We start from the raw sequence: 15,418 nt of genomic DNA, 5'->3' as shown, positions 1-15,418 counted from the left end.
CAGATTTATTGACTTTTTTAAGACTTGATTTCTTACAAAGAAATTTCAAGTATCTAATTTGTGTCTCTCACAATTAAATATCAGCAGATTATTAAGGTGTATTTGTCTTGGACCTTATGCAGCTCCCTAGTATATTTTCATAAGTATTTTTATTTGTTTGTTTTTGTTTGTAATCGTGTCTAAAATATCACACAAAAAATCAGATTTGGGATATTTTAAATCAATTGCAACAATGCAATTGGGTGAAAAGAAACCCTTTAGATACTTATGCAGTAGTTTATACAGTACTTACATTTTTGAAGTCTTTTTTTGTTTGTTTTCTTGATGTATTTTCATAAAATACAGTGTGGCTTTAACTGCTTTCTCAGCAGCAGTGAGAAACAGTGAAATACCAATGTCTTGTATCCTATGAATGTGGAAATGTCCTTAGAATTTTTTATCTGATGTGCTTGCACATCATTTCCACTTCTCTAGCAAAGTGTGCTTCCACTGTGTAATAGGAAGAACTTTGAAAGAGATGCGTACTTTTAAAATGCCAAAAATAGAAACTGGGAAATTTTATCTTTGAATGAGTACTTTTTCAGCATTTGAATTTGAGCCTGAAATCAAGAGAATGCATTTAGCTACATTCTGCATCAGCTTTTAAGAACAGCATCTAATATTTTGCACCAGGGATATTGAGTGAAAAATGAGATTCAAAGTTGCCTTTTTCAGATGGTGGCAAAAAATGAATTATCTGTATTGCCACTGGAGTCTTAAACTAACTGTATGCTTCTGCATGTAGATTATTTTTAAGTTTTCTTTCCTATGTGAAACATACTGCAATAATAAATAATGTCTCAGAGTTGACGTGGTACATTTTTTCTTCGTTTATTTCTCACAATGTTATCTGTTATTTACTTAAACTTCAACCACTTCTTTCTTTGTTTACAAGTCATTCATAGTATATTAACATAATGTAAATATTGAACTGTGGTGTTTGTTTTGTTTTTGTTTTTGTTTTTTCCCAATGTGTAGTAACTGACTCAATTCAAAATCTCAAGTACAACGAACGATGGATTAATTATCCAGATTTAGATTCCAATCCCGCAGTTTCTTGGCAGCCTACAGATAGCCTACTGCATTCGTGCAGAGCATTGTTGTTTTCAAGAATATGCAGGATCAAGACTTCAGCTCCAATTCTGCAGGGAGTGCCTAATCATATGAACGGTCTAATGATATTTAAATAGAAGTATGCGTATTAGTAATTAGTTTTGCGAGATATAGATAGTGATACAGTTCGCTGTAATTAAAGACTCTTACAATTCTTTCTATTTTACAGGGTTAGCAATCCAGGATTTATTTAATAACACAATATGGATAGTAACAGATTCTCTATATATCAAATAATATGACTGTAAGTTTTGGATCTTTCAAAGACTGATGTGGTAATTTTTCTGTCTGAACTAAGCAGACCATTTTAGATACCAAAGTTTTCAATGTATACCGTTTGGTAGCATGAAACTAATAATACTCTAACCTTTTGGATCCAAACTGTAGATTTTTCATCTAAATGTGATCATTCTCAAATTGGAAAAAAAAAAAAAAAAAAGACAAAAGAAAAAGGAGCATAGTACTCTACATTTAATATCAAACATTATATATTTTCTTTAGTGATAATGTATTACACTGCTGCAAGGTTGGGTGCACAAAATTAATAATATATCATTACTTAAAAATACTAAATGTGAAATAATAGGAGTATTGAAATAGTCATTTACATACATTTAAAGGATGAGATTTTACTACTACATGTTTTCTTGCATCTGTACTCACACATGAAGATGTAGTTCCATAGGATTCTCCACCCCTGAAATCTTACTGATTTAAATGCTGGAAGTGTACCAAATTTCTTTTTCTTCCCATAGCTTACTCTTAATGTATTTCAGTGTTTTTTAATGTACAGTAGTGTCAGGTTTTCTACCTTTTCTTTGTCTGCTTTTTCCCAGATGCTTGCAAAAAGCTTTTTACTGAAAGGAAAATTTAGCTAACAGGTATTAAGTAAAATATTTGTGAAACAAAGCTTCACTAATCTTCAAAACTTATAGACATAGAGACTTGACTGGCCATCTCCAAAACCTAGTTTCTCCTGAGCAAAGTAAGACAGCTAGCATTGGAGTACCCTAGAATATATATTTATAATCTTAATATGGCAACATCTGTATTAAAAATATAGGTTTAAACTTTACACTAGTAATTGATAGACAAAAAGATGTAAGCTTCTTTGCCAAACCTGTGTTAATGTTGTCAGCACTTATTACATTTTGTTGTAATTAATCTTATTTGTTCTCATGAGAAAGTTCTGTTAAAGCCTCTGTCTTTGTATCCTATTATATAATGATTTTTCACATTTTTATAGCGCTTTTCAATAATCACTTTCTCTAATATATGTATAAAAATGATTATAGAGAGCTGCAGTTACTGGCACTGTCAGCTGAGATGAGAGGGATTTGGAAAGGAAAACCTCTGTAGAGTGACTGGGGCAAATTCTTACTTCAAAAGAAGTCACCTGTTCTGCACCTTTTATGTTTCTTATATTTCCATGTTTGACATTCTTGTAACACAGAGGGTTACTCATGCAGTCAGATGGACTCTGGGCAATTAGGGGCAAGCACTGCCACTGTTGGGACTTCATGTGTAGTAATGATGAGAAAATAAAGAGAAAGTGGCTAGTGGTGCTTAAGGTTTGAAAAGATGAGTGCTACCCCTGCACTTCCCAGATAGATAATCAATATATTATGTAGAGCTAGGTGCTTTATTGTTGCCACCACTCAGCCATTTTTTTACTAACTGCAAGCTGTAACAAGTGTTCATAGCCATGAGCCTGCCAACTTGCCTGCCATAAGGACAATTTGAGTAATCAAAGTTAGCTTTCTAGTAATGGCTTCTGACTCTTGCCAGTGAAGGAATTTGTCCTGATGAATCTTCTAATACCATAGCTGTCAGTATGTCATGGTCTTCAAGTTTTGGGATGTGGCAAACACTCAAATATTTCTGCTTCTCCCCAGCTACTTAAGTAGTCTTCTGGGACAAATTGAACAGAAGAAATTTAAAAGTGACAGCAGATGCATTTGATAAGGAAGACACTAGTGATGAAAATACTCTTTGCCCATTCTTTTAAAGCCTACTAGGTAGGACAATAGAAGATTTGGATTTCATTTTGCATGCATGCAGATATTTTTGATTAATTAGACTGTAAAATTGAATTTTCTATTGTGGAAAGTTTTCAAGTAGCTGTTGCCATTTTACAAATTAATGTTATATTAGGCATTTTTATTAAATGCTAATGGAACCTGCTATCAGACAAAAGACATGGACCTGTTGGAGTAAGTCCAGAGGAGGGCCATGAAGATGATCAGAGTGCTGAAGTACATCTCCTGTGAAGACAAGCTGAGGGAGTTGGCATTGTTCAGCCTGGAGAAGAGAAGGCTGTAGTGGTCTTCCAGTACTTACAGGGAGCCTACAGGGAAGCTGGGGAGGGACTTTTTACAAGGGCATGTAGTGATAGGACAAGGGGTAATGGCTTTAAATTGAAATGTAAAGATTTAGAATCGTAGATTTAAAGATTGTAGAATTGTAGATTTAGAATAAATATAAGGAAGAAATTCTTCACTATCTGGGTGGCAAGGTTACAGGTTTCCCAGAGAAGCTCTGGATGCCCCATCCCTGTTTTTTTTTTTTTTTTTTTCCAGTTGACAGCTCTTCACAGGAGTCAGAAATCCATAACTGAAAGTAAAGCAGTATAATGTGCCTGAAGTTTTTCTCTTATATTACTATCTACCATTTTTTTCTTAATTATATTGTAACATTTCAGTGTAGCACTTAGTATTACAAATTAAACTTAAAGCTATGGTTTAATTATGAGATACTGAAAAAAAACCAAACACATCTATTTATGCTCCTGCCTGAAAAACATGTGATGGTGGAAGGGACTGATAAAATGGTGTGAAACACAAATAAAAGATTTTTTTTTTTTTCTGCAGTAAATGAATATGGTCCAAAACCTTCTTGTCCCAGGTCCAAAAGACTATCTCATATAGATGTGTTTAATACATCTTGGCATCTGTATTTTCTTAATATTATGTTAAAACTGGAGCGAGGCAAAGCTTTTATTAAAACTGAAGCTTGGCTCCAGTTTTCTATTTGTTCTTGACTTAGCGTATAGGATGGTCTATGACCTTCCACGCCAGACCTTTTGTTATTCTCAGAAAATTCTGCTATATGGAAATTGGCATTGATGTATTGGCACCTCCCCTTCTTGGCAGAACTAGCCCTCACAGCAATTCAGATCACTCTGTTTTCTTCAGGTCTGTTCAATAAGTATCAACAGATGTAATTTGCTTCATCAGCAATTCAATTTTTTAACTAATATTTTTCAATTTATTTTTTCCTCATTTTCATCTGTCCTTTTATTGGACCTGTTCCTTTACTTTGTCCTCACTTCCAGCTTCTCCCCACTGTGCTTTCCATGCACATTTCTTTCCCACTGAGATTGTATACAAATATTAGAGCTCTAACTCACACTTTTGTCAGCAGGATGTGCCGCACTCTGTAGGCATGCTCTATTCAAATACAAAGCCCATTGGCAATACAATAAATCAAGTGATTAACAAGAAGCAAAATGCCAACTTCTGTTATTTTTTGTTGTTATTACCGTTGTTTGTTTGTTTTTCTGTCTAAAGCTTGTGGTGCACTGTAGCAAACTGAATTTTTTACTGAGATGCACAGGAGTCAATGGTATATCCTTAGATATTCACACTGTAATACTGCACAGATGCAGGGGCAACCTGGAGAGACCTGTGGATTTTCCTGTTTCTGAATATAAAAGCTGCCAGTATGGACAAAACTAGTTAATGAGGGTTAGAAGCTACTTAGATGTATGGAGTTTAGCTGCCCATGCTACTGTATATGCAGGAGAAAATGCAACAAACTAGGTAGGATGTGGCTTCATTTTCTGTGCTCATGTCTCCAGCATCTTGTATTGGTCATGCTGGACTATGACTAGCCAACTTTCTGCAGTGCTGATGGAAATTTCTTGCATAAGTCAGCTTTTCTGCATACACATTCATCCAGGAAACAGTAATGTCCATTCCTTATAAGTGCATACACTTTAAATGTAATCATATAGTATTTAAAATGTAACTAAAATATGGATTAGAGATGCATTGTACATTTTTAATGTATTTGTACAACATAAGTACAAATATTCATCTTCCATATATCTTCAGATAGCAGTATTTCTTTCACATTCTTCTCTTTTCCATTTTTTAAAACAATGAACAGAAAAGGTCAACATTAGAATGAAAATCAAACTATTTTTTAAAATATCAAGAAATTAAATGAATGGAAAAAAAGCAGAAAATCTGAAATACGCATCATAAGGTGTTTTGTAAAGTTACTTAAGGCACAAACAGCAAAACATGTCCTCAAAGCTCCAGTGCACCTTGCTGTTAATCTGTTTTAGCTAATGGTTATTAAAAAAAAAAATCCATTTTATTTTTCAGCTTCATATACATATTGGGACACTGCATGCATTAAAATGTGCACAGATACACTCTCTGTGAGAAATGATACTCTGATTCAGTGGTATTTGTGCAACCTGATTCCTTCTCCATATGCCCTCAATATTCTAGTCTAGAACTAATCTGAAATGCAAGATTCAATAGCAAAAAAATGGGACCTTCAGTCAATAAAACCCTTTTCTGCTGAGAAATGAGAGATAAAGAAAAAAATGTAATTACTGTAATGATGAGTTAGACCTTTAGATTCATGTTGCAATCAGTGATTCCTGTGGTGCTCTGCTGCAATCATGGTTCAGAGCTGACTAGAGAGAAGACAGGTAAAGACTGTAAAACACTTCAGCAGTCCTTGATCTAAGTGCCCATAGGAGATTCACACCCCTTATTTGCAGATGGTGTTTTTTACTCCAGACCTGAGGGCAGCAATGTGGATTGTCTTGGAAGGAGAATCTTGGAAGGAAGGAAGAAAGGAAGACCCTTTAAGTTAGTCCCTTCCCTCCCAATAAAACCACTGTAATCTGTAAATTATTATTAATTTTATGAGACAGTTGTATTTGCCTTCATTATATATATATATATATATATATATATATATATATATATATATATATATATATATGAGCCATGAGCCTCAGAGTTTATATGTATTTATTTGGTCTTCAGTAATCACCTAATCAAAGAGAAAATTTCTTGCATAGGGATATGCTTGTCAGAGCAGTTGTATTTCACATGCTGTCAAATCAATGCCAAAATCATTCCAAATACTCTTAGAATCTCTGCCTTTCGTACTTCTTTATCCTCAAAGTCAAGCTTGAAAACTTATCTGCAGCATTTTTAAATACTTTGCATTGGTAAATACTTTTATTTTTATTATGAATCTGAAGGATTGTTGAATTATGGACTAAAATATATATTTTCAGTACTGATGCTGATGGAACTATACAATCTTTTCATTTGGGATAAAGGGTATTGGCCCTAATCCTGAAGCTCTTATTTATGCAATTAATCCTTATCTCTGTGACCTGTCACTGAAGTTAACTGGAACTTTTGCATGAGTAATAGTTGCAGAATCAGCCCCAGTCATTTTTTTTTTATAGACATCACAGATTAAATGCAGATGTTTTGTAGATGTACTTAAATGCACCTTCCATGCTCTGCAAACGTCATAATCCATAGAAATTTTGGTAGTTTTATTTTAAAAATTAGTTTGCAGCATTATTTGTCAATTTAGCCAAACCAAATATGTACATTCTGAAAGGATTCAGCTGGACAGAAGTATATTCAATCCAATTGGTAAGCCAAAAGTATGTTTCATTCACTTTGCATTTTTGTTGGCACTTGGACTTGCAAAGAAAAAGAAAATGAATAGGTTGTTGATATGATTGATGTCAATAAAAGGATAATTTTCTTCCTTCTGATGTACTATATTAAAAAAAAAAAAAACGTTTCATTTACTTCTGTTCATTAAGTGTGAAAGTCTACTCAGAACACTTCATTCATACTCCATTTTTGAGTTTGGTCTGATTCCCAAGGCCGAGCAATAGAAGCAATAACAGGAGAGCCTTGAAGATCAACTATAAAGGCAGAGATAAAGTCAAAGAGTTAGTGTTATACCTATACCACCCATATGTCAGGCAAGTTATTTAGATTGACTTAAAAAATATTGATACTATAGTTTGTGCTTTTACTACTACCTCATAACTACATGGCACTCTGTGTCATTCACTGCCTAAGCAAAAACTTACATTTATCCTCAGTTGAAAACGAGAAATGTTTTCATGAGAAGTATTTTATTTCTGCAAATTCTGTATATTGCTGTTGTAGCTGTGACAGTGTGTTTAATTTTTTGGACTCTGTTTTCATTATCTTTGGTTGGGGGATTTGAATGTAGCCAGAAAAACAGAACATTCAGTCAACTTAAAGCTAAATTTCACAACATAACTTTTGCTTATACTCCATAATTGACTTCATGATGCAATATAAAGATTGCAGCCTTTTGGAGAAAGAGATTGACATCTCAGTCTTCAGGTAAAAACCTTTAATACAAATGACCAAGCCTGTAGCTATTATGAATGCGGTAGTAATCTGGTTTAACTTCTCTTTCCCTTAGAAGTCAAAGAAGGTATAAAAATACTTGGTATGTTTCACAAAATTTTTATTAATGCATCCATGTCCACCAACAGGCACAATCAGAGGATAAACCACAGGATGTATATGCAAATAAGGAATGATATCTGAAGCCTGACCTTTTTAGTAACAACAGACTTGCAACATTTCAGTAGATAGCAGTTAGTCCCTTAATCCTCTGTATGCTAATGCCAGGTAGCAATATCACATATTCACTCATGCACAAATCCTGTGTATTATGCTGGCCAGCATTCTTACTCTATAAAAAAGTAGAAGTGATCCCTCTCACTGTTTATTCAAAGTAGGTGATGAACATACTATTTAAAATTTAAATTCCCCAATAGTATTGAGAGCCAAAAGCTAGATTTACAAATGCAGTTTCTCACAGTTTAACTGATCCAAAGACAACATCTGAACAGTGTAAAGAGTGGTAGAGTGGGATACTGAGTAAGGGGAGCAACAAACACTATCAGTTATACACAAACATTAGCAGTTCTAAAACAGGTGATTATGGCTTGCAATCTGGTTAGGCATGGGTAAGGTCCTCTGTGCATATGTTATGGGAAATAGAGGATTTTGAAGAAAAAGTTTAAGATAAGATAAGATTGTAGGCAGTGAAATGGAAAAAAAAAAAAAAGTTAAAGTACTTGTCAGGAAAATAGATGGTTGAGATAGTCACTATTGGTGCAAATGTGGAAGAATGACCTTTCAACTGACAGCTCTGTTGGCTGGATAGACAATAATTATGAGCAGTCTTTAAACTGAAGCAGAAGGAAAATAAGGGAGAAGACACAGCTTTATAAGTTCTTTTTTTCTCACCAAGTTAGAAGGATTTCTAAGGTGCAGGGCAGTAGGTATTGTGTCTAAGATGAGATTGCAGTAATAAAGTTTAAAAGTGACCCCGGCTCAGTCAATTATTTTGGCATTGTATGCTGAAGTGAAAAGGTTGTATTTTAGGAATTATCATGCAGGATCACCATGGTAGTGTCTTCCTCAATCACATATGTGAGTCCTTAGTATTTTTATTGCCATTAGAATTTTTACGTGATGATAACAGTGTCAAAGGTAGTAATTTTCTTCTCCTACTTAAGGAGACTGTATCAGAAGAAAGAAAATAAGGTATTCCTTTATTCCTTATTATCCCATAAAAGACGACCTTCTATTCTTCCTTTAGATGCAGATTATCTGTTTCAATACCTTCCCTAGAATGCTTATTTTCAATCTTCTGCTATCGATTTAAAGAAATCACATTAATCTCACAATGTATAGAAAATATTTTACAGGAATTGCATTTAGGTTGTTTCAGGGTCTAGAAATAATAAAAATGGAAGGAAAGAAACACCATGTAGAGATTCAGTCTTAAGGGATGCAAAATTCAATTACTGACAAATCTGTGAAATTAATAGACTTTCAGCAGTCTCAAAAAGGCATATGCCTTCCAAAAGTACAATGCTATTTATTTTTTAATTGTCCTTACAAATTTGGGTATGTGCTGATAGCAGCTGTTTTTTTTGTAAGACTCTGCTTAGAACAAGAATATGCAATATTCTTCTTATTAGGGTATTTCTTGGGGAAAGACAAGAGAGAGAAAATTCATGAAGATAATGATATGTGCTGTGCTAGAAAAAGTAGGAAGAGATTCTTAGATAAATATTTAATCTAGAGTAAACATCTAGAGAGTGAAGATGACTTGTAGAAGATACAAAAGGAAGCAGGGACAGTTAAATAAGAAATCATAATGGCAGTTGAACTTGAGGGGAAAGTTTAACTTTCATTATTAGTCATATCAGTATCTAAATCCCAGGCGTGAGAGATAGTTTAGGATCTCTACAGTGATTACTTTTTTTCACTGGGAATTTCAGCCTCTGACACTGATATGATCTTGTAAATGTTAATCGTATTTATACTAATATGGTTTTTTTTGTTTGTTTGTTGTTTTTTTTTTTTTTTTTTTTTTTTTTTTTTTCCCTTTAATTGGAAGAATGATTTTTGTCTGTATTAAAGCATCCTGCTTTTGAGCAGAAAGCAGCATCAGGCGCTCTCAAGAGATCCTTTTTAACCCCAGCCATGCTGTGAACTATTCTGTGAAATCCATCTTCTGTAGATATTCTAGTAATCTGATCTCACACTAATGAAAGAAATATGATCTCTATAACTAACATCATCAGACTCAAGTGGGTAGTTTGTGGGTGTATATTTTATATTAGTGCTTTCCTATTAAGATCTATGAAGCTAGAATTGTATACTTTACAATATTCATATTGTACATCTTACAATATTCATTGGAGAGGAAATCATTGTGAAAGTTTTTTTTCTATTTATTTTTGTTTGCTTTCCTTGCAGCTGGGCCTCTGGAACTTCCTCTTTTTGAGCTGATCCCATCACAAAGACAAGTTGTTTTTCATGGAGACCGCTTGCCATTTCAGTGTACTGCAACTTACGTTGACAATACTACTCAAGTACATTGGTACCATGCTGGTCGTCTTATTGAAACAGATGAAGAGAGTGGCATATTCGTGGAAGACAGCATCATTCATGACTGCTGCTTAATTACACGGTAAAGTATACACATCCCTTGTACTATTCAGACTTGTAGACAAGGTGGACAGATGCTGATGTGAAAAATGCAGAACAGGCTTCCGTAAAAAGAAGCAACAATTAATATAAATGATATTTGGTAATGAAAGTATTGTTCTAGTTTTGCATCAGTTTTCCCTTTAAAATCTGATTTAATACATTATTATAAATTCATTTATTTATCTTTATTTTTGGTTTTCATCATAGTCTAGGTTTGTCACTAAAAGCTGCTAAACTGTTGCACACATCCTTTTGTCCTCTGCCAATTTTCATCACTGATCAAAAAAAGTCTTATTCTGTGTAGAAGATGGAGTGAAAATAGCTATGCTAATTAGCTCTGGTTCATCATTAACTTCTTTTCACTCAATCACTTTCTATTAATATAATTGACCTGAAACGCTTCTTGAACTATCAAATGAAAATTATGAAGGGAGTCAAATTAATTCATCTCCACTGGGGTCTTTCAGTATTATTGATTTTAATTTAATCTGCTTACTGGTTATTTTGACCCCTTTTGGAGTCCTGTAGATCTAGAGGTGTGGATCTGGCCTAACAGCTGCTGGCTTTTTTTATAATACCAATGTGTAGGGCTGTGGTGGATAATGAAAAAGACTAATTAGTATGGTAATGTCAAGTGCATAAGCTATTACATAACTGCCAGGTCACTTAAATTAAAGCATGTTCTTCTCATTTCCACAATATCAAAATTAAAAATCATGCTGTTAATCACCTGTTGTTTTTCTACTGAATTATATGTTGTAGTAGGTAAGCAATTCATAGCATAGTAATATACTGAAATAAATTCTCAAATTAAAATTATTTTCTTAATTGCTGTCCTCTTTAAAAAACTATAGTACAGAAGTATGTAGAAGTATAGAAGCTTGCCTGAATTTTCCTTTATACTGCTATATTTTTGTCAGACCTTGAAATAAAAAACCTTGTCCACCATAACATTTTAATAAGAATTAAAGATCTGCTACCTACCTCATTTAGTGTGCTATTAAACCAGCAAAGTCGATGCTTACATTGTGGTATGCACCTGGACCAGGCATTCAGAAACAGTGTTCTCTAAACACCTTGCAGCATTTGCTATTATATAATGGAAAAAAAATTACTTGACCTGTCCAAACTGTGATACACACTGACAAAATAAGACAAAAAAAAATCTTCAAATTAAACTCAGAATCTCTAAACAATTACTTAAAAGCTTAAACCATTTTCACTGCCCTTTTATTTGAGCTGTATGTTTTACTTCACAATACAGGAGGGGCATCAATGCTTCATTTATTGTACAACATGGTTCTCGTCCAGTAAAAACTGACAGTACTTAAGCAAACATGGCTCTGCCTTTATCGAGGGGCTGATCAGAATTAACTCAATGAAGGCGTGGGGGCCCTGTGCTTTTGAAAGTAGCAAAAAAACCATAATATTTTGAACTCAATTATTTTATTTATATACATTATAGATATGCATTGTATCTTCATATTGAAAATGAGAAAACATTGATCAAGTTATGATTGTAAAAACTCCTGAGCATTTCTTAATTTTAATCTCATCTTCAAGACCATGCTACAACTCTGTTAATATCACATTTTTACACTTTAAAGTAATAGTTTGCTTATCACATGTTAGAATAGTATACATTAATATGCTTGTTACATGCTATTATACACTGTTTAGTGGAACACAGTGAAACATCAGAAAGACTATGCCCTCCTGAGGTTATCATATGCTGAACATATGATTTGGATTAAAAAAAAAAGGTTATTTATAATCAGTTCGTACAGTGTCATATTTTCCCTTCCTATACCTATTCTTTACAGCAATTGTCTGCTCTCTGGCTTTATGTGATTGCACTAAAAGATAGGTTTTGGTTTGTGCTGGTAAGCAATTTAAAGATTTCTGAAGCTAGTTTCAAACAAAGAGGTGTAGTGCAGTTCCAAAAGCTGCTTATTCAAACATTTTTAAGTGGTTATTTTATTGGGTAGTTCCAGATATTTCTGGACATGTATTTACAACACAAATGTCATACTAAACCCTTCTGTTTTATAAACTCTCACAGGAGAAGGATGAAATAACCAAGTGTGTATTATTTTTCTCCTATGATAAAGGAGAATAAACTAAAATAAATGTTTTTGTTGCAATAATTAAGCTAAAGTTTTGAACTGTATTCTGGCCTGTGACATTTTTCTTGGCAAAGAATATTCACTTGCAGGAGATCTTGAGTAGGTGTTTTCAATTCTGCTGCTAGCTCACATTTACCATTTCTTGCCAATGATAATAATATTTGATTCTGTTCATGTTGAACTTCTGTCATTATTCCTGTGTATAAATGTCATAGACATACATTAAAATGTGAAAGTGATATGGAACTAATTTCCTATCATCTGAGAATGGGTCAAGCTGAAATTGTGACTTTTGTTTGTATGAAGATGGCTTAATTTCTTAAATCTGGAATATTAGATTAAGAACTTGATGCCAATAAGCTGCAATGAAACAGTCCATATCCCTGAAACCTCATAGATAGAGGGATTATGTATGGTTCCAAGCAGCACAGCATCTTTCCCTACTTGCCACTGTTCCCTTTCTGCATCTGGAGCAGCTGGCAGGACAGTTATTAGTATATTAAACTAAAGAAAAATATATTATATTTTAATTTTATGAACCAAGCAACTCCATAGTAGTGTGAGATTTTAATTTTCAGGAGTTGCTTATTTACCCCATACACCATAATGACTATTTTAGTGTCTTTTTAGTTCTATTCTGTAAATACTTGTGCTGAGTGTTTAATAGCAGTTATGTCTGACAGCTGTAATGGCTGCTCTGGGAACATTACAGTTCACACTGGCTGTTTCTAAAAACATTAAACTGTACAGAAAGTTAAGAACCCATAGAAAATAATGTTACAACTGGAGAAACTAATATGCTCTTAACTAAACCTAGGACAGCAGGTATTAGTGTAAAATAAGTTCTTCACAAGTCATTTTTCATAGTGGTGTGCCATTGGAAATCGAGACTGTTAGATCTCAGCTGTGACACTCACCCTCCCTCCCCCCCCCCAAAAAAAACAAACACAACACATCCACCAACAACAAACACACACACACACACACACACACATATATTAATCAATAACTCTGTGCAAACTATTTCAGTCTTCTAAATATGGTTGCCAACTGCAGTCTCTTTTAAAATGATAATAATTAATAATAATGATGATGAAAAAGAACTAAGCTTAAATGTATTTACTTATTTATTAAAGCATATAGTACTTCCTTACATTTTGACAGCAGTCAGCTGCCACTATGGGATGTTAAAAAGTATATGAAAGAAATAGAAATGTTTGGGATGCAACAGTATGGAACTACAACCAATTACTTTAGGTGTAATATTGATAAGGACATCAGTAAGAACACTCATTTAAATATTTATTCATAAAATGTGTATACACATTTCAGAAAGCTACTTTGAGAAGTATATGGTTATTTGATAATAGCCAAAACCTCCCCCTGCAAAAGAAATGTCTGATAGCAGAGAAGAGCACCAGATTATGATCCACTTGTAATAATGAAGAATCAGGGAGACAAATTAAAAGCAATATAATATTGTGGTTCAAAAACTATGATAATATTTTTTGTAATCTAAATGTTCTTCTAAATCAGAGTAAGGATTTGGAATTTGACTGAAACAGTTTCACTAAAAGAATAAGGATAATTCAAAATGTGGTTAGTGAAAGAAATTGAATATGAACATGTTGGTGCCAAAGTATACAGGTAGTATCGTGACAAGTTGGTGATGCACACAGGCAAACTGTATAAGAAAGAAGAAAACAGAGAAATTCAGGGAGAAAGGCAGAAATTCTTTGTCTATTTTTTGTGGAAAGAATCCAAATGATCCCTGGACTCTCTTAACAGTTTGTGGCAAGAATACATCTGGAAGAGCTGCAAAGCAAGCAGAAGTGGCTCAGACAAATATTAGGTTAACGAGCAGTCTGAAAATGGTATGCCAGTGATGAACACATTGGTTGCACAACTGAAAGTTCAGACATATTCCAAATCATGGCAAAATATTGCAGGTTCACTCCATGTGAGATTAAAAAAATAAGTGAGAGAACAGACCCAAGGAATCTGATTGTGTTCTGTGTTCTGTGTTCTGCTGTCATGAGCATTTGGAGATTGATGAGCAGCTGCAGGTCATACTGAGAGGCTAGGGGAGAGCAGCAGAAATTGTTTAGTACTGATATTTTGTTAGTGCACCTAATTGACTCTATTTGACCCTTAGCTGTCAAGCAGTTAGGAAAGAAACGAAGCAAAATAACCATTTAAATTGTAAATCAATGTTTCTATGTTGTTTTGTGATTACTTCAAATGCTGCAGTCAACAGTCTGTGGCTTACTTCAGGCACTGCTGGAAGTAAAGGACCAGTGACAGATGTACCTTTACCAGAAAAGTTCTTGTGCTTCAGACAGGAAGATAATATTGAAAATTATTATGAAAAGCATATGCTAAGGATTTGATTACCAGGGATTAAGAGAATCTTCATGCTAATTAATTAAGCTTAGGCTTTTTCTTTACCATGCTTTTAGTTATCTGAATAAAACCCAATGAAAGCTTTACTCAAGTCAGTTTGGGGAATAATATAAAATATAACCTGTGGAAAAATTGGCCAATAACATGAAAAGCAAAACCAGCAACTCTCTGTGATTAAAGGAGTATTATGCTGTGCCATAAAAAAACATAGGCTTCTTTTGGGGAACTGTTTAGCAAAATATGGTTGAAAAACAGAATATTCTAACAGAAAAAAAAATTAGTTAGAATTTCTGCCAGATACAATGAAATAAATAGAAAAGCAGTAAGTCAAAACTATAAAGTAAATAAATAACTAAAAAAATCACAGAGTCTGTCTAGAATGCTTTTAAAAGACTTTTTTTTTTTTTTTTGAGACCATGCTAAGATGCCTTGCACACTCTGTACAATAAATGCAGTGTTGATTTTGTCCTCTTATTTCCATCTCCGCCTATTTCCTAAAATTATGGGCCCATCCATCTGTATCACTGAAATGAACTTTTAAGGTCAGCTTAAAATGCAACTGTGTGACTGAGGGAGATACTGCAGTACAGCAGTGCTTTGGACTGAACATTCCAGGACAGTATTTTT

At 33.8% G+C, this 15,418-nt stretch overlaps 1 protein-coding gene across 6 annotated transcripts in view; it reads left to right on the top strand.

Moving 5' to 3' along the window:
- ADGRA1 (adhesion G protein-coupled receptor A1) overlaps positions 1–15,418 on the top strand; it is a 278,267-nt gene that overhangs the window by 123,510 nt on the left and 139,339 nt on the right. For all 6 annotated transcript variants that reach the window (XM_038181087.2, XM_038181086.2, XM_027460805.3 and 3 more), the window contains one exon: positions 10,029–10,242. In XM_038181087.2, the coding sequence (XP_038037015.1) occupies positions 10,029–10,242 (214 nt within the window). The remainder of the gene's footprint in view (positions 1–10,028; positions 10,243–15,418) is intronic.

This window comes from Anas platyrhynchos, chromosome 6 (genome assembly GCF_047663525.1).
Source record: "Anas platyrhynchos isolate ZD024472 breed Pekin duck chromosome 6, IASCAAS_PekinDuck_T2T, whole genome shotgun sequence".
Lineage (NCBI taxonomy): Eukaryota > Metazoa > Chordata > Aves > Anseriformes > Anatidae > Anas > Anas platyrhynchos.
Note: the sequence above shows the minus strand (reverse complement) of the source record. Positions and strands in the feature narration are given on the sequence as shown.